At 54.3% G+C, this 17,924-nt stretch overlaps 1 protein-coding gene across 4 annotated transcripts in view; it reads right to left on the bottom strand.

Annotated features, from left to right (window-relative positions):
- Positions 1 to 17,924, bottom strand: part of CLEC16A (C-type lectin domain containing 16A) — a 183,448-nt gene that overhangs the window by 164,722 nt on the left and 802 nt on the right. For all 4 annotated transcript variants that reach the window (XM_040973335.1, XM_040973334.1, XM_040973333.1 and 1 more), the window contains exons 2-5: positions 10,205 to 10,333; positions 7,170 to 7,303; positions 1,875 to 2,023; positions 120 to 225 (exon numbers count right to left, since the gene is read on the bottom strand). In XM_040973335.1, coding sequence (XP_040829269.1) covers positions 120 to 225; positions 1,875 to 2,023; positions 7,170 to 7,303; positions 10,205 to 10,333 — 518 coding nt within the window. The remainder of the gene's footprint in view (positions 1 to 119; positions 226 to 1,874; positions 2,024 to 7,169; positions 7,304 to 10,204; positions 10,334 to 17,924) is intronic.

A 17,924-nucleotide genomic window follows, 5' to 3' on the forward strand; every position in this document is an offset into this window, starting at 1 on the left:
ACAAGTCCACGGGACATGTAGCCATGGGCCAGCACAATGACCCTGCCCTCCCCACCCTGCCGCTGTGACTCTAAACAGAGTAAGAAGTCAGCCCAGGCCCAAGCCCACAGGAAACTTACCTTTATAGACGTTCAAAGTTATGGTTCTTACAGCAATTCTAACCATGCTTTCGGGGTGGTTGAAAAACTTGATGGCTTCTGTGTACAGGGCAAAGTCATTGGTGTGCTAAAACAAAGCCAGACCACCCATGAGTCACAACCTGCGGAGGCAGAACCCGTCCCCGCACTGCGATTTCCATCAGAGATTCCGACGGAGAGCGGGCGGAGTGCACAAGCGGCGAGTCAGCGGCTCACTCGGGGCTGTGAGCAGCGGAGCGCGGCCATGGGAGGAACGGAAGGACGACTCGGGTCTGCATTCACACCTGTCTGGGCACGCGTCCGTGTACAGCGGTTATTCCTGAACCTCCATCCCTCCAGCCCTTCACCTACAAAATGTGGATGGTAATCTCCCCTTCACAGCTGCTAGGCTGAAATGAGATAATTTCCAGTCCAGAGCTTAATCCTGCACCTGACACTTAATGAGCACTAGGTGACAATGTGAGCTAGTCAACCGATGCTGCTTCCACTTAAGCTCTTAGCTTTAGTTAAGTTCTTAGCTTTAACTTAAGTTCTTTCGGCTACTAGCATTTTTTTTAAAGATTTATTTATTTTTATTGGAAAGGCAGATATACAGAGAGGAGGAGAGATAGAGAAGATCTTCCATCCGATGATTCACTCCCCAAGTGGCTGCAACGGCGGGAACTGTGCCAATCCGAAGCCAGGAGCCAGGAGCTGTTCTGGCTCTCCCACAGAGGTGCAGGCTCCCAAGGATTTGGGCCATCCTCGACTGCTTTCCCAGGCCACAGGCAGGGAGCTGGATGGGAAGCGGAGCTGCCGGGATTAGAACCGGCACCCATATGGGATCCTGGCGCGTGCAAGGCAAGGACCTTAACCATTATGCCATCACGCCAGGCCCTACTAGCATTTCTCCAGGCAGAAACACTCTCCTGGAGGGGGAGGGCCCAGGAATCCACTGCTGTTGAAAGGGGTAACAGCGGGCCAGCACCAGCGCGTAAAGTCACAGCCTACGCTAGTTAAAGTCCCAGCTGCTCCACTTAAAATCCAGCTCCTTGGCAATGCACCTGGGCAAGCAGCAGAAGATGGCGGCGCCTGCACACACATGGGACCTGGAATAAGTTCCAGGTTTCTGGCTTCAGAGCAGCTGAGCCACTTGGGAAGTAGAACCAGCAAACAGAAGATGGTGTGTGTGTGTGTGTGTGTGTGTAATTTTGCCTTTCAAATAAGTCTATTTAAATGGGATGACAATCACCCATCCAATAGCTCAGAGACATGGAAATCTGAACTCCCAGCCTTAAAAAAAAGCATCGGACAATCGTCCTGGCTTCCAGTGGCCGACTCTGCTGCTCTCCTATAGCCCAGCTCCCCTCCATGGCTCTCAGACCATTCTCTCCAGTACACTTCTATCCTTATTTCCCTTTTGAGAAACTGGGACTCTGAGGGAGAACGGGACTCCCCTGGGTCACACAGCAAGGAAGCGGGCAGTTCCAGTGTTCGCACGGGGCAGCACTACCCTCAGAGAACTTCTAGACAGCTCCCTCTACTGCTCTTGATACAATGTGAATTTCACATCACAAATGGAAAGATAATTTACTAAGTTTAAAAATTTTTTTCTTTAAATGTCTGCCAAGTCAGACAGCGTTGTGCAAATCAGGACAGTGGGCAGGTAAGTACAGGGCACAGGCATGCAGCAGCAGCCCACGCTGCAGCACCACCACAACCAACTTCACATGGCGCAGCCTGCTGGCCATCCCTTACCTCATTGTAGAAGAAATGGACGGTGTGGTTGTTGAGCTTTAAGGAAAGGGTTTTCAGGAACGAGATGTAGTATGCCATAATCTCCTCATCAGAAAAGTCAAATTTATGGACAATGATAGAATTCACATAGTTGTTAGAAAGCAAATAATCTGCAGGAGAGAAAAACAAAGAAAGTGGACAAGTTAGCCTGTGTTGGAGCAAAGACAAGCAAAAGACGCCGGGAGGGGGCAGTGCGGCACTCCAGCCAGCTCCTCTCCGGGCTGCTGGGATCACTCACGGGGAGCAGCCTAACCCTGAACCTGCAAGGAATCCAGCTGCTGTGCAGTCACCAGTAGCACAAGGCCAGGGGAAGGCCCGGCCCCCACTCCCACACCAAGCAGAAGCCACCAGTGTCTTTGCTGGCAGAGTACGACAGAGACGCAGGGTGGTAACAACTGGAGGTGTGGGCATTTTCACATCTATGCTTTACAAACAGCTGTCCCACTGTGCCATGTCAGGGCTGGCACTGTGGCACAGCCAGTTAAACCACTGTGATGCCAGCATCCTGTGTGGACGCCCTGGTTATTCCACTGTGGCTCAGCTCCCCACTGGAGGCCTCTGCACCTGAATGACACTGCTGGCTCCTGGCTTCAGCCCAGCCCGGCTCTGGCTGCTGCAGTCATCTGGGGGGTGAACCAGAGTAGAGAGCTATCTCTCTGTCTCTCCTCTCTCTCTTTCAAATAAGTTTATAAGAAAGAAAGAAAGAAAGGGCTGAGGGAGGGAAGGAGGAAAGAAGGAAGAAAGGGGAAAGAAAAGAAAGAAAAGGAAGGAAGGAAGAAATAAAGAAAGAAAAGAAAGTAAGTAAACAAAAGAAAACCCACCACCATCCTGAGTGTCACCAAGGGCTCTGCCTGACTCCCGCTTACAGGACAGCCTGACCTGACAAAGGCTGCACCTTGCCAGGTGTCGGTCCCTGGTGACAGCGGCGTCACAGCAGAGCATCCAGCAGAGGCCAGGACAGGGGCCAGGACATGAGCCAGGACAGGGGCCAGGACAGGAGCCAGGACAGGTGCCAGGACATGAGCCAGGACAGGAACCAGGACAGGAGCCAGGACAGGGGCCAGGGCAGGGGCCAGGACAGGGGCCAGGACAGGGGCCAGGACACGAGCCAGGACAGGGGCCAGGACAGGAGCCAGGACAGGGGCCAGGACAGGAGCCAGGACAGGGGCCAGGACAGGGGCCAGGACAGGAGCCAGGACAGGGGCCAGGACAGGGGCCAGGACACGAGCCAGGACAGGAGCCAGGACAGGGGCCAGGACAAGGGCCAGGACAGGGGCCAGGACAGGGGCCAGGACAGGGGCCAGGACAGGAGCCAGGACAGGGGCCAGGACAGGGGCCAGGACAGGGGCCAGGACAGGGGTCACGATTCCGGCCCCTCACCGCAGCTTCCCTGGAAGCCTTTCAAGTCACTGCCTCACTCTGTGATGGCCGGGGCACACCGAAGGTGCAGGCTGGGGTCTGGGAAGGAGAGCTTCACAACCTCCTGAGGACCACGATCCCCAGGGGGACTCCTGGGCCCCACTCTAAGAGAAGAGCTGCCAGGCCTGGGATGAGGTTCCTTAGAACACCATGGCTCCAACACTGAGGTCATACACATCTCAAATTCTGCTACAGCTCTGCTTCTGCGCCCGGACGTCTGACCTGGGTCAGTACCTCACTATGCTAAAGCCTGGGTGCTCAGCTGGATGATTCATACACATGGCCACAACGTGCTGGTACCACCAGGCCACACATCAGACAGCTCAGTGCCCAAAAAGCGCCCTCCCGGCCTCCCCAGGCAGCCCCTGTTCGGACCTCCCCCACCATAAACTTGTTTGCCTCTTCACGAACATCACTTCAAACTGACTCACACAGTGAGCATAGAGTCTGTCTGCTCCTGCGCTACCACATCTGAGAATTTCCCACGCGCCTCTGGGTGGTGATACGTTCCCCCACGGGTGTGAGCGTCCCCGTTTGGCTGCGCAGTATTCCAGCTCTTGGAGAGGCCACGGTCTGTTCAGCCACTCAGCATGTGCAGGCCAGGTAATGACAGACCCAGGACACTCCTTCATTCTCCATGCTGCTCTGACTGTGGCTTGGGCCACTGGGGAGGAGCAGCTGAGCGACAGGAGCAGGGGCTGTGGAGAAGCGCCCCCTAGTGCCCTGTGAGTCGCTCCCGGGCCTCCAGAGGCCCAGGTGCTGAGCCTGGCGGCTTTAGCCCCGCCAACCTGAGTCCCTTGGCCACATCCTGCAGCTGTGATGGCCACAGATTCACCCACTCCCAGGGGGACTTTTCCAGAGCTCCCGAAAGATGGCCCCATGGGTGGTAGAAATGCTGTGGGAAGCGTAGGGGACTGTGTTATTCAATTGGGATTTTTCCACTACGTCCTCACTGCGTGGCTGACTTCCCAGGGGATCCTGTTAGACTAAACCTGAGAGTATAAGCGGCCTCAGCCCCTGGGGTCTCTGTCACTGAGGCTGGCAGACCCCAGCAAGCAGGCCATTTGGCTGCCCACAGCCAGGCTAACTAGATGACGCCACAGCAGGATGCAGCTTTGAATCCAGACCAAGGAGGCCCACGGGAAGAGCCAAGCAGCCACGATACCCCGGGAGGGAGGGGTAAAGCTAAGCTCTCGCCAGGATGGTGTATGCCCTCACTGGTCGGGGCAGCGAGTTGGCAGGCACTTGGTGGCCTGTCTTCCTGGGACTGTCGCTGTTTGGTGCATACAACAAGGATGCTTTCTACAGCCAGAAAAGAAAAACAAAATGAAGTCTCGTGACTGATACTCTTGCTCCTTGCAAACCTAGATTGTGTGGACATCTGGTCCTTCCAGTGCTGAGGTGAGCAGAGACACTGCCTGGCCTGCCAACACAAGAAGCCATGCACACTTTCTGCACGCACACTCGCGAAGTCAAGCTCACAGAGCAGGAGGCCAAAGGCAGGCCCAGGGCTGTGGAGAACAGTCAGAGGAGCTGGCCAGAGAATGAGAGCTGCAGCTACGCAACATGGCTGCGTTCTGGGGCCCTGATCACAGTGTGGTCACCATGGACACAGCACCGTAGTGTTTACTTGGAAATGCCTGCGAGAGGAGACCCTAAGGAGTCCCACCACGCACAGTAAAGCTAGGTAAGTCAGGGGCTGTTCACCTTAATGGTTCGACTGTGGCAATTACTTCATAACAAACACCTACTAAACCATCAGGCTGCATTCCTTAACAGATTTCTGATTTCCCAAGCCATCTCTTCAGTCTAATAGTCCTGTGCCTGGCTAGGCTTGAAAGGGTTGCCAAGAGACATTTGAGGAGGCCACTGCACTAAATGAAAATATCAACCCAGTGGACACTGCCCATCCATCTTCCAGCAGGCATGAGGCCCTGCAGGTCCACTCTCACACTTGCTCTTCAAGCCCCTAGATTCTGCAGCCCTCTTAGCCACTTAACAGGTACACAAGCTGCAGCTCAGAGCATGCGGCAGACCAGGCCAGGCCCTGTAGGGGTGTGAGTCCAAGGCCTGTCCCACTGGGTGGCTCTGCCCCTCTCAGTTTTTAGAAACCACATCCAGCAAAACAGACGCTGGTAACAAGGGAAACAGCCCATGCCTGTCAGCCCGCCATCAAGAGGCATCTCTGGAGCAGTAGCACCACCTAGTGGCCATCGCCGAGGGCACGTGCAGCAGCTCTTGGCTATCCCTACCTCCAAGTCCCCAGGAATACCATCTCCACCTCCCTCTCTAGCCACTTTCTTTCCAACTTCTTCTGAGGACTCAGACACAGACATCTGACCTCTGATCTTCCCTACCCTACTTGCCACTGACATGACCTGGGGCTTGGCATCTTCTTGTTAGGAAAAAAAAAGCACGGAGCATTAGGAACTGAGCCAGAGGTTGTGAGCCTTGGCTCAGTTGACAGGTGGGCCTCTGCTGTGGGGGTCTGCACGGGGAGCCACAGGACAGTCAGCAGGACGCCGGCCTCAACAGTCCCCTCCCCACCCACATTACAACAACTAAGAATGTCTCCCTAGACACCGCCCAAAGTCCTGGGAGTTGGGTGAGGACTTACCACATCCAGCTGAAGACCACTGAGCTAACTGGCCTGGGCCAAAATCCTGTTTCTGTCTGGCCTCTCGGCTAGGGACTCAACCTTCCTCAGTGCCCAGACGAAGCAGTACCAGCCCCTGCTTTTCTGATGAAGAATCTGAGCTTGGTGAGCACAGGGAACAAGCTCGCCAGGCGGACACAGGGCTGGAGCTGGAGGCTTGGGGGCCAAAACCCACACACCCCCACCACAGGCTCCTGGATGGGGCACGTCTTCCTGCTGCATCCTCCCATATGACTCCACCAGCTGACCATTCAGCAGCCCCAGTACTACTAATAAGTTGCAAAGGAGATGCAAACACCAGAGTCAGACGGCAGAGGGGAGCCCTTCCCCAGGCCTGTATGTGGCCATCACACAGGGACACACATGCGTTATAGACCAAACCATGTCGCATCTAAATTCCTAAGGTGAAGTTACCACCCTCCCGCCCCACCCTTGGGGGTGACTGGTTAAAGGAGCTCTCCAGGGTTGGGACCCAGGGCTGACAGGGAAGCGGGCCCTGCAAGAAGACGAAGACTCCAGACTGCTCTCCCTCCATCACAGGCACAGGACAACCGCTGTGCTGTGTGCAGGGGGAGGCAGCTGGTGGGGTCTGGTGCATCCCCCAAGGCTCACGCGTGGAAACCCTGCCTGATGGGGCCATGCCAAGGGTGTTTGGGTCCTGGAGCAGAGACCTCACAAACGGGCTACCACCTTCTTCTTGGGACCTGTCCCTCCAGCAGGCCTGCCTCGGCCGCCTGGAGAACTGCCCCTCGCCTCCTCCTTCCTTCCTCTGCCCAAGCCCCCTCACCTTCCACTTGCCACCAGGAGTGGAGACAGCACAGAGACCCCTGCAGTGTGTTGCCCAATCTTGGACTTTCAAGCCTCCACAACTGTGAGCCAAAATAAGCTTCCTCCCTTTCTAAACGACCAGGGCTCGCGTGTTCCGTTACAGGATGAGTTAGCACACTGGCCATCAGCAGCCGGTCAGAGAGCGCTTATCAGAAACCAACCCACAACGGCGGCTTCGTCTTAGACGTCCCCACTCCAGAACGGCGAGAAGACAAACTTCTGCAGCTTAAGCCCCTCATTCTGTGGCCTGAGGTCAGGACAGCACAAGCAGGCGGGCACACGTGGCACACACAGACACACAAAACCATGCCTGCCTGCCCGCGGGCAGAGGCGAGCACCAGGAGTGTGCTTACACAGTGAGGTCTCGTGACTGATGTTCTCAAAGAGGATGTTCAAGGTCTGCAGCAGCTGGACACACACGTAGCGGCCTGACTTCTGCCGCAGGATGTTCAAGAAGAAAACGAACATGTTCTTCTCCAGGAAGAAGCTGCGGAGAAAACAGGACAGGGTCAGCAGTTTGCCTGCACACACCGGCATCACCGGCTGCTTCACGGCCGCACACATGGCACACCTGTCCCCACCACCAGATCACACACCCCGCAGCCTTGGCTTCCACACCTGCCAGGTCCCAGGTCACCTGCCACCAAGGCTGACGGGGAATCTCCCTGCTCTCTGCCCAGAACTCTAGAACAGCGCTGCTTCCAGGGGACACAGACTGGAACCGGGACACGGCGGGAAAGGTTCCATGCTCCCTGAGTGACGCCTCAGCAAATCAACAGGCAGCACTTTGCATCAAGTGTGCTGGGTCCCAGCTTTTCCTCACTAAGCCTCTACTATGCTCTCTCGAATGTTAAGAAAAACCACTACTGGAATTCCCTGCAAAAGGATCAGACAATGCTGACATTAAAAGGGCGCTGCTTTCCAAACCACCCAACTTGGAGTTTCCCCGTCTAGGGGAGAGGAACTGGAAAGAAACAATGCAGATGCTGACATGGTGAGAGACCAGCCAGGCCCCAGGTCTGCTCTGCCTTTCTCCTGCACAGGCCACCTGTTTGCAAGCAGCCTGGAAGCCCAGGCCCTGGGGTACACGCTGAAAACGAAGCCCCTCCTAAGGCCATTTGAAAAGGAAGGGAATGCACCCCTTCCGTGCTCTGTGAGGTCTGCATATCCCTCACCCCTCGTCTGCCGCCACTATAGCAGGCCTGGCATGTGCCCCATGCTGTACCCATTTTTAATCCACCACAAAGATATTTAACGAATAAATACAACCCCAATACCTTTGACATTTTTTCCAGCTCGGACTCTGGGAGCCTGGCTGTCCATAAATGCTGTTGTGCTGCCCTGCGGAGCACGCCTGCCCTCTGATCTTTCACCCCTTTGCTGCAGGGCACACAGGCAGTGGCTCCAAGGAGCCAGAGGATTCACAGCTGACAGGCGGCTGCACAGCCACCAACTCCACAACCTGTGACAGAGCCATGACTGTGCCCAGGAGCTTGCCTGCTTTCTTCAAAACTCCTGAGGGGGGGAAGGGCTGACCCCAGGGTGAGGGCAGGCAAAAACATGAGAGGAGCCCAGAGCATCTCATAGCACCAGGAAATAAGGAAGTGGGGGACCCAGATGGAGCTCCTTGCTTCAGCCTGGCACACCTGGCTGTAACAGCCACTTGGGGAGTGAACCAGAGGATGGAGGACTTCTCTCTCTGGTTCTGCCTATGGCTCTCCGTGTCTCTTAAAAATAATAGTAGTAGTAGCAAAAGAGTCAAAAGGGGGAAAGGGTCACTTTAGGTCAGAAAAATCTGACAGACGCCACTTTGGCCAGGTGGTGAAGGTGGCCAGCATTCCTGCCCACTGCCCCAGCCTCAAGCTGAGAAAATGACCCAACAAACACAGACTGGGGGACATCCCCCAGGAGGCCTGCATTCCTCAACACTGCCCAGGTCATAAAAAATGGGGAGGACTAAGAAACCATCACGGACAGAAAGGGGAGGTATGGTCACAAAATACCTGTGGAAGCCTAGATAGGATCCTGGAGTGGATAGGATGATATTAACAGAAAACAGGCAAAATCCAAACCAATCTGGAGTCTGAAGGCCAGTGCAGCCTGGTGCTGTATTAACTCTGGGCACAGGCGTTGGTCTTGTAGTAAGAGCGCTGGCATCAGAGGAGCTGCTCAACCCCCAGCTCCATCTCCTGACTCCCATTCCTGTTAACGTACACCCTGGGAGTCAGCCCACCACCCACCTTGGCCTGACTCCTGGGGTCCGCTCCATCCCAACTGTCAAGGGCATCGGAGGAAGTGACACTCTGCCAGTCTCTCTTCTTAAAATGTGCTCTCAGCAGTGAGGAAGACTGGGTGGGGGATATGGAAACCTGTGCTGCTGTGCAACTGCTCCATAAATCTAAAACTCCTCCAAAACCTAAAAATGTGCTTGAAATAACACTTTGCTGGGGGATTCTGCTGGCCAGTCCTGCAAGGACCACTAAGATCCCAACACATGAACTAGGAAAGTCTATTCTAATAAAAGGCAACAGAATGTCCTGCTTGTTTTCACTATTTGAGAAAGAGAGAGAGAGAGCATGAGAGCGAGCTTCCATTTACTGGTTCATCTCCCAAATGCCTGCATTGGCAAGGGCTGGCTCAGGTTAAAGCTGGGAGCCTGGAACTCAGTCCGGGTCTCCCACGTGGATGGCCAGAGCCTAAAAGAAGCGGAGACTCAAAAGCTGGACCCAGGGACTGAAACTGGGGTAGGGGGTCTCAGATCATGTTTTGGCCCACCCCACTCTTTAAAGCCATCTGTGAGACCCATCTGCTTTTTATCATGAGCCACTAGTTATCCGGCACCCACTCTGTGCCAGGCTCCAGCATGGGAACTCTCTCTTCCTGGGGTTCAGGAAGATAAAGAACATGGCCCACACCCCCAAGTACAAGAACCAGCAGAAACCTGCTCACAGGCTCGGTGTGAGCCACTGCTTCACTGCTCTCCCACTCACCTGCGAAGCGGCCTCAGCTGGAGCAGCTGGCAGGCTCAGCAGGGTCACCCCGGCAGGATTCTCTGGCCGGTCTCCAGGGGATCCCCAGGCAAGTCCCTCTGCTCACCCAGACTGACCACTTGGCACTGCTTTCTGCTTCCCTTGGGGAGATGACCAGATGCCACTCAGAAAGCTGCCCCTGACCCAGTCAGGTTTTTACAGACCCTCACTTCTGTAACTTCTCCACTCCAGCTCCCATTTCTATAGGGTTTCAAGGACATTTCCTACAGATGCATTACTTGGGCAAGACCAAATTAGAGCCAGCTCTGACGTCACCAGGCATGACTCATAGTACACACTTGAAAAAGCATTCAAAGGAAGACAAGGAATTCAAAACAAACACAGGAGGAAACTCTTACTCAAACACCGAGCTGTCATTTTGATCTCCCCAAATCAGGATCTCGGTGATGGAACGGATGGTCTCCACCAGCAGGTTCCGGTTCTGTTCTGTGACTGTGGTGTTTTTGGTCAACACGTGGTACAGATACCTGAGAGAAAGGATGGGAAGAAAACAGAATGGAATGAAAGGCAGGCCCAATGACCACTAGCGACATTTCATGGGCACATCCAATTCCTTTTCTGATTCCATTAGCACTACTTCCTGTTCAGACGCCACATAACTTACCACCAAGAAAAACAGCACACAGCACTTTGAAGCAACACACACAGGGACACACCAAGCCAAACTAAAGCTGACCAGGGGACTGCCCAAGCCTTGAAGACTTTCACATGCCCGAAAACCACCTGGGGACCTGGATCAATTGGGGGCTGCTGGGGTCCACCAGGAGACTGACCACAGCTCAGGTGAACTGAAGGAAGCCCAGGCTTTGGTCTGTCTCACATGCTACCACAGGACCTGGATGGTCAGAGCCAAATGCCCAAGAAAGAAGCCACTGCCAGGCTGACTCGGGTTGGGGATGTCGTCACAGTTAGAGAAGGCGGCTTCCTCAGCCAACAGCTGGAACAAAAACCCTGCATGATCAGGATGACCCAGGAGAAGCTACGATCCCCACTCAAGTGCATGCAGCACACCATCCGAATTTATGGCTCAAGCTGAGAGGGAGCTTCGCAGCTCGGAGGAAACAAGCTTGTTCACCCATACAGACTGAAATGGGCTGGGGAGACAATGGCCCTGGACTTCACTTATCCCACAGGCCAGGAAGCCACCCCTGGGAGCAGAGAGAGCACAGTTCAGGCCCTGGGACTCTCTGCTAGTGCTACCAGAAACCAAAGAACCACCGAGGCCAGCCCTGAGCAGGTCAAGGACCAACACCCTGGTCACATATCCTGCACTGCTTCCTGGTACTGCCTTCCTACTCCCTCCCGCTCTGCCTCCTGGTACTGCCTCCACTTTTTACTTATTTGAAAAGCAAGAGGACATAGCTAGACCAGGAGAGAGACCTTCCACCTGCTAGTTCCTCCCAAATGGTTACAATCGCTGGGGTGGACCAGGTCAAAGCCAGGAACTCCATCTCGGACTCCCAAGCAGTGGCAGGAATTTAGGTCATCTTCCATTGCTCTCCCAGGTGCATTAGCAGAGAGCTGGACTGGAAGTAGAAGCAGCTGCAATTGTGCTCCAACTGGATCTGTGCTCCCATATAGGGTGCCAGCACTGCAAGCATCAGCGTCTCCTGGTGCACCATGTCAGCCCCCTAGCACAGCTCTTAGGATTTCAGACTTCAGGCTTGGGAAGGAAAACTAGACACCAGGTGGAGGTGACTTAGGAAAAGTCACTTTCTGTTATCTCAAACTCACAAGCAGTTTGGGGTGAGAAGCATGGGAAAGCAAGATAGGGAAAGATACGAGAAAATCCTTTCACCAAAAGTCCCTAAATAGAGGGGCGACAGAAGGAGGGGGAACTGCTGCTTGGCCTTTAGGCTAAGATCAGCTGTAGAAAGACGGCAACTTGCAGGTGGAACCCCACGGAATAATCTGTCACTTTAAGAGTCTGGGGATTACTGAGTTGTATTGTTGCTGATGGCTATGTTTTAAAGACACAGTACTTGCATAACCAAGCTGTTAATGAATTAAATGAGAAGTTGCACACAATTTTCAATCTATATCAAATAGCAAGCCCTTTAAAATACACATAATCTAGTGTTTCTGCCATAATCTACTGCCACATTAGCCTGTAGGAAGCCGAGTTACCCCTGAGGCAAGGTAACCCAACAGCACAGGAACCACCCTGGGGTGGGTCATAGGGGCCGGCCCACTTTATCTCAAGGGCTTCTTCCCCAAGAGACTCAAGCAGCAGAGTTTTGCTTGCATCAGAAATCACCTGCTTATGTTGCTTCCTAACCCGGCACCACTGATCCAAGCTCTGGGGCACAGCGTCCCAGTCACTGCAGTTGTCAGGGAGTTGGACTGGAAGTGGAGCAGTGGGGACATGAACCGCTGCCCACCCAGCATGTAGGTGCTACAGTGTGAGGATTAACCTATTGCCACCGTACCGGCCCCAGCTGCTTGTGATCACTTAGGACAAATGCCAGTTAACATCCTCGGGCCACCCACAGGACACCCTGCCAGGGAGGGAAAGGCTCTCCCGACTGGCATTTTCTTCTTTCCATCAGCATCACACATGACACTGCTGGCACAGGGAGGCAGTGGCCCGTACGGGTGGGCCTGCCCTGTAGATGCTTGACAAGGATGTGAGTTCAGAATCCAACCAACTGGATTTGCTGCCTACAATGCCCCGGACTGTTCCCAGAGCCCTGGTGCCTTTGTACACACACCCGTTACTGCACAGGCCACCCCAATTCACAGCCACCTGCCTCCCTTACCAGGGCCAAGCTCCTCAAAGGCCAACGAAACGCCTGGAGACCAACGAGCTGCAGCGGCTTGCCAGCACGCACCCAGGACCCTAGAGGTTCATCCCCAAGGACTATGCACGTAAACACACAGTGCCCAACAGCACAGCCTGCTTTCTCCAGAGACCCACGGATGTGCCAGGCTAACCCACTGCATGAATGAAGCCTCACACCTCACAGTCCATTTCAGAAAGAGAAATAGCAGGTCCCAGTTCATCTTTGGTGGCTACATTTTGCTAGGACAACTCCAAGTATTATGCCTTGAGCCATAAAATGCCACTTAGGATGTTCCTTTTGGGAGATGCTAAAACTTGGGCTCAAGCTGGAACAGTGGTAAGCAGAATGACAGAGAATCCTGGGGCCTAGAAACTCACCCTCGATGCACACACCTGTGACTAGCAGTAGCCCAGGTGTGTGAGAGAGAAGGGGACATGGACCTGTGTCTGTTTAGCGCTCAGTCTCAACGCAGAGATCCTGGCCACATTGGCCAGGGCAGCCCACTCTGTGCCTCGAAGCCCCTGTCAGTGCCCTGCCCTTGGCCAGCAGGCCCGAGAGTTCAGCAAGGGAAGTCAGGCTGGCAGACCAGGGAAAGGTGTACACAGGCGGTACTTCTCTTGGAGAGTTACCTGGCAAGCACATTGAGCTGGGTTCGCAGTGAGATTGGGTCTGGGGTGCTGGGTGAGGGTGGGGGCAGGGCTCACATCCTAGAGGAGTCACGGCCTGCGACCAAACTGTGGCTTAAAGATCAGAACAGGCCTCTTCCAATCAGGTGGGACAAGTCTCTGTCCTCACCTACTACACTCCAAGTCCTGTGCTGGCAGCCAACGGCACCCAGCTGAACTGTGCCCTCTCATCACGAAGCTTCTGCTCCCATTTGGGGACAGAGAGAAAGCACTGCTGCTGGCTAGGGGACAGACCTGAGGAACCCTGGGCTGCTTCCTAGGGAGCTAAGCCAAGGTCAGGATGAAGCTCAAGAGCCTGTGGGCCTTACAGGAAATCCAGTCCAGCTGGATGAAGACAGCAAGTGAAAGGTTAACAGAGTGAAGCAGTGAAAGTGGACACAGAGAAAATGAGTGAATTCTTACAGGGGTGATAGGGATGGGCCCGCACAGAGACAGGCAGGAAGGAATGAGAGGAGGTGTGATAGGGATAGGACCTGCACAGAGACAGGCAGGAAGGAATGAGAGGAGGTGTGATAGGGATAGGACCTGCACAGAGACAGGCAGGAAGGAATGAGAGGAGGTGTGATAGAGATGGGCCCGCACAGAATCGGGCAGGAAGGAATGAGAGGAGAGCCCTGGCCGATGGTGAAGGTGCAGCCAGGTGAGGTGCAAGGCATGCGTGTGAGTTAGCAACAGAACCATCACACAGTAGGCGCCATCCCAGCAGCTGCCCTGGGAACTCAGGCTGCCCTCTGTGTGGAGATGGACACAGGCCTGCAGGAGGCCCTCCTCCAAGCCACCCTCCAAACTTTAGCCGGACAGAAGCACTCCCCTGGCTAAAAAAAAAAAAAAAAAAAAAAAAAAGCCATTGTGACTGCCCTCTGCCCACAGTCTAACTTCCAGATTCCTTCCCGTGATTTACAAACTTAGGCGACCTGGCCTCTATGTGCCCTCTGTACTCCTCACTCTTCCTTCTCTTAGGTCCTAAACATGACCCTTCTCTCACCCCCTGCCACCAGCCCTGGGCCCCACCTGCTCCCCTGGCCCAGGCTCTCCCAAGCCCCTCTGGACACTACTTCCACCTCCAGCCTGCTGACAGCCACTCAGCCTTCCAGTGTGTATTTCAATGAAGTCAGTAGACCCAGGCTGTTCCCAAGCCCCTGCATTCCCAAACAAGACAGGCAGGACCAGAATCTGGAGCCTGCTGAAGGCCTGGGAGAATTTGGAGTTGACACAGTGGGCCCAGCTACATTGGAAATGGTTCAGGTACTATGAGAAAACCAATCTGGCACTCCCATACCCCACACTCTGAAACTTGTAGTACCTTCTAGCCAAGAGTTGAATATGCAAGCACAGGTGAGCCTCTGCCTGCCAGGTATGCATCCTCCCCTTTGGATAGTAACCCTGCCTCCCCCAACCAGAAGCACCCCTTTTCTCTCTGTCCACTAGCTTGGGTAAAGCTCATGTCAGCCTTGGCTCCAGGGAAGGACGTGTGAGGAAGGCGTGGTCAGCACAGCCCACACCTCTGAGGATGGCATGAGCGCTGGGAGTGCAGCAGTGCTGAGCTTTGGGCTGCTGGCAATACAAGAAGGAGCAGTCCTCTTTTCCCAGGGACCACCAAACTGATGTGCTACAGACCCAGAGCCTGCCTGACAAGGATGCCACACAGAGGTGGAGCCGAGAGGCGGGAAGAGTCTCCCTACAGCTTCCTCAAACTACCTCCATGACAGGAGTCAATCAAACCCGTTGGGGGCTTAAGCCAATTCCAGCTGCTTTTCCATCTTGACCCACTCAAAGAGGTGACCACAACTAAAGCAAAGCAAATTGTAATGGCCAAGTTCTACCAGTCTAAGGACTCATCATCCCCAGGAAAGATGCTGCGACAGTAGCAAACGACGCCACCTACAGGGGTTCCATTAGAACTGCATGTCTGCCATGTCACAGGGGCCACCACCTGCCAGGGATATGGACCACTCAGGACAGAGGGCACAGGTCCACAGCTGCCTAGGAGTTAGCCCAAGGGAAACTCTGTCTAACAAGAGAAGTCCTGTCTGGCTTACCAGCTGGAAATGTCACGCAAAATAATGTGATTTTAAAAGGGTCTCAATCTTTGTATAAATCTCAAATTGTTATAAAAAATCTTTATTTAAAAAAAAAAGAAAGCATCCAGATGCTTTGTGTGCCCAACAACAAGATATCAATTGTAAGTTCTTTTAAATCTCTTTTCTCCACACAAACTGCCCTAGCTCAGGGTCAGAGTGCCTTAAGCACTGTCACTGGCAGGGTGGTGATTCGTATGTCCAAGAAGGCCTCCTGAGTCCTCTGAGAGGTCACCCTTGTGTCACATAATCTCCAAGTCCATTGCTACCTCCAGCCAGGTTCCTACAACCAGCAGCTACTGCCTCAACGTTCCAGAGAACAGTACGGGTCCTGGTGAGCCCTCCCACCCTCGGCTGTCCCACACGGCGACTCCAGCCCATCCCTGGTGACTCACTCTGCCAATGCCTCCTCTAGTGCACGTCTAAGCAAGGCTCCAGGGAGCCCTACCCCTGCTGCAGTGCCAGCACCTGCCTCTCTGTACAGTCTCCCCCCTCAAGCTCAGCAAGCCCCCTCAAGGCAGGACGTGGCTTGCCCTAAGATCCGAGAGGTTTATACTGGAGCCACACAGACAGCAGTGTAGGCCCTGCGGACGGCCCTGGCTGGGACACTACCACGTCAAGCCGGGGTCTCTGAAGGCCCTCAGCCTTCGGGAAGTAACATGGATTAAGCAGATCAGCGTGATCCAGGGCAGGCGGCTCAGCTTTCCGACAGGTACTTGACCTGAACAAGGAATGTGAGCAGATTCCAGGACATGGCAGAGCAACCTGAGAACCTTCTCCAGACCCTCTTCCACTGGCCAGCCAGCAGGGGAATCCCATGAGCACGTGGGTGTAGCCAAATCCAAAGTCTCCCCAAACCGACTGGCTGGGATGCTGTATGCAGAAAACAGTGTAATGAGGGCAAGCTCTTGGGTCAGGCCCGATGCTGACGCTTCAGCTATCAGCACCTTAGGGCAAGTGATGTCAGCTCCTTGAACCTCAGCTTCCATTGCCATAAAATGGTCACAGCAATAGTTCTAATAACTCACAGACTGGTGAAGACTGAAGGAAAGAGTTCAAGGACCCAACACAGGTAAAGCATTCAGGAAACATTCAAGGAATGAGGGACAGTGCTGTGGCACAGAGGCTAATACCTGCAGCACCGCCATCCTGTATGGGCACCAGTTCAAGCCTCAGCAGCTCCCTGCAAATGTGCCTACAAAAGCAGTAGGAGATGGCCCAAGTGCCTAGGCCCCTGTACCACATGGGACACTGGAAGAAGCTCCTGTCTCTGGCCTGGCTAGCCCTGGCTACTGTGGGCAGTTGAAGAAGGAACCGGTGGATAGAAGATCTTTCTCCCTCTCACTCCTTCTCTCTACTTTTTCAAATAAATGAATCTTTTTAAAAAATAAATACCCAAGTAACTTAAAGGGCTGCAGTCAGGCAGTTAGGTGAGAACCCATGGGGACCTGTGTGCCAGCAGAGGCCCTGCCTTGGGCACCCACCGGATAAATTCCTCAAGTCCTTGAGCCACTCCCTGGCCGCACCTCCACCAGCTGCCCTCCCATGCAGGACTCCTGCCACCCCCACCCGGTCCTTGTCTTCTCCAACCACCTCCCCAAGGCATCCCTCAACACCTCACAAGCCTTCTGCCCCCACTCTCCCAGACCATGACCGTTTATTAAACGCCTGCTCACTGCCAGGAAGGACACAGCTGAGAACCCCCAAGGGCCAAATGAGAGCCCTCCTCTAACTTGCCTCCCTCCCGCCACCCTCCAACCCTATCTTTGGCCCTCCCTGTTAGTGATCTCGGGAGATCTCTCTGGAAGCCAGCCCGTTCTTGTCAACAGAGGTTTGCCTACTCCCTCCTCCCGCGGGTACTCCCACATTTTCCTCCCCGAAGTCACTACTCCCCCGTCCCACGCCCTCCCCGCCCCAGCACTCTGGATCTGGGCCTGCAAACATCCCAACTCATTCATTGTCCCCCCACCTTTAAGCACTCACTGAGCTCCTACTGTGTGCTAAACACTGTCAAACCAAGCCAGTCAGCCCACCTAGAAGCAGGAAATGGAGAAGGAACACAAACAAACCACGGACAGTGGAGAAGCTCTGCGTGAAACCAACAGAGGGATCTGGCTGGGAAGGAAAAGGGCCAGGGGAACATCGGGGACAGAGCCATCTGAGAAGGCACCGTGGGACTGCAAAACCCGGCTCCCACCATGGGCTGCCTACTGTGTGACAACACTGGACATTTCCGAGTGCTGGCGGAGTGTCCATCAGTATCCCCATTTGCAGTTGGGGCACTGGTGGCGCTGGAGTCCAGGACTCATACCTATTCATACACAAGACTCACGGCAAAGCCACTCGCATCCCATCACCTCCATTCACGCCGGCCTCTCAAGATCCTTCCCCCACCCCACAACTCCAGCTCTGGCTGTCCCTGGTCCTCTCCCTGTCCCCCCAAAATATCTTGTTCCTTTAAATTCTATGCCATATCGCCCATTTTCACATCTTATCAGCTTTCTGTTTATC

Source organism: Ochotona curzoniae, unplaced genomic scaffold (genome assembly GCF_017591425.1).
Source record: "Ochotona curzoniae isolate NIBS_2020 unplaced genomic scaffold, NIBS_Ocur_1.0 contig_2321, whole genome shotgun sequence".
Classification (NCBI taxonomy): Eukaryota; Metazoa; Chordata; class Mammalia; order Lagomorpha; family Ochotonidae; genus Ochotona; species Ochotona curzoniae.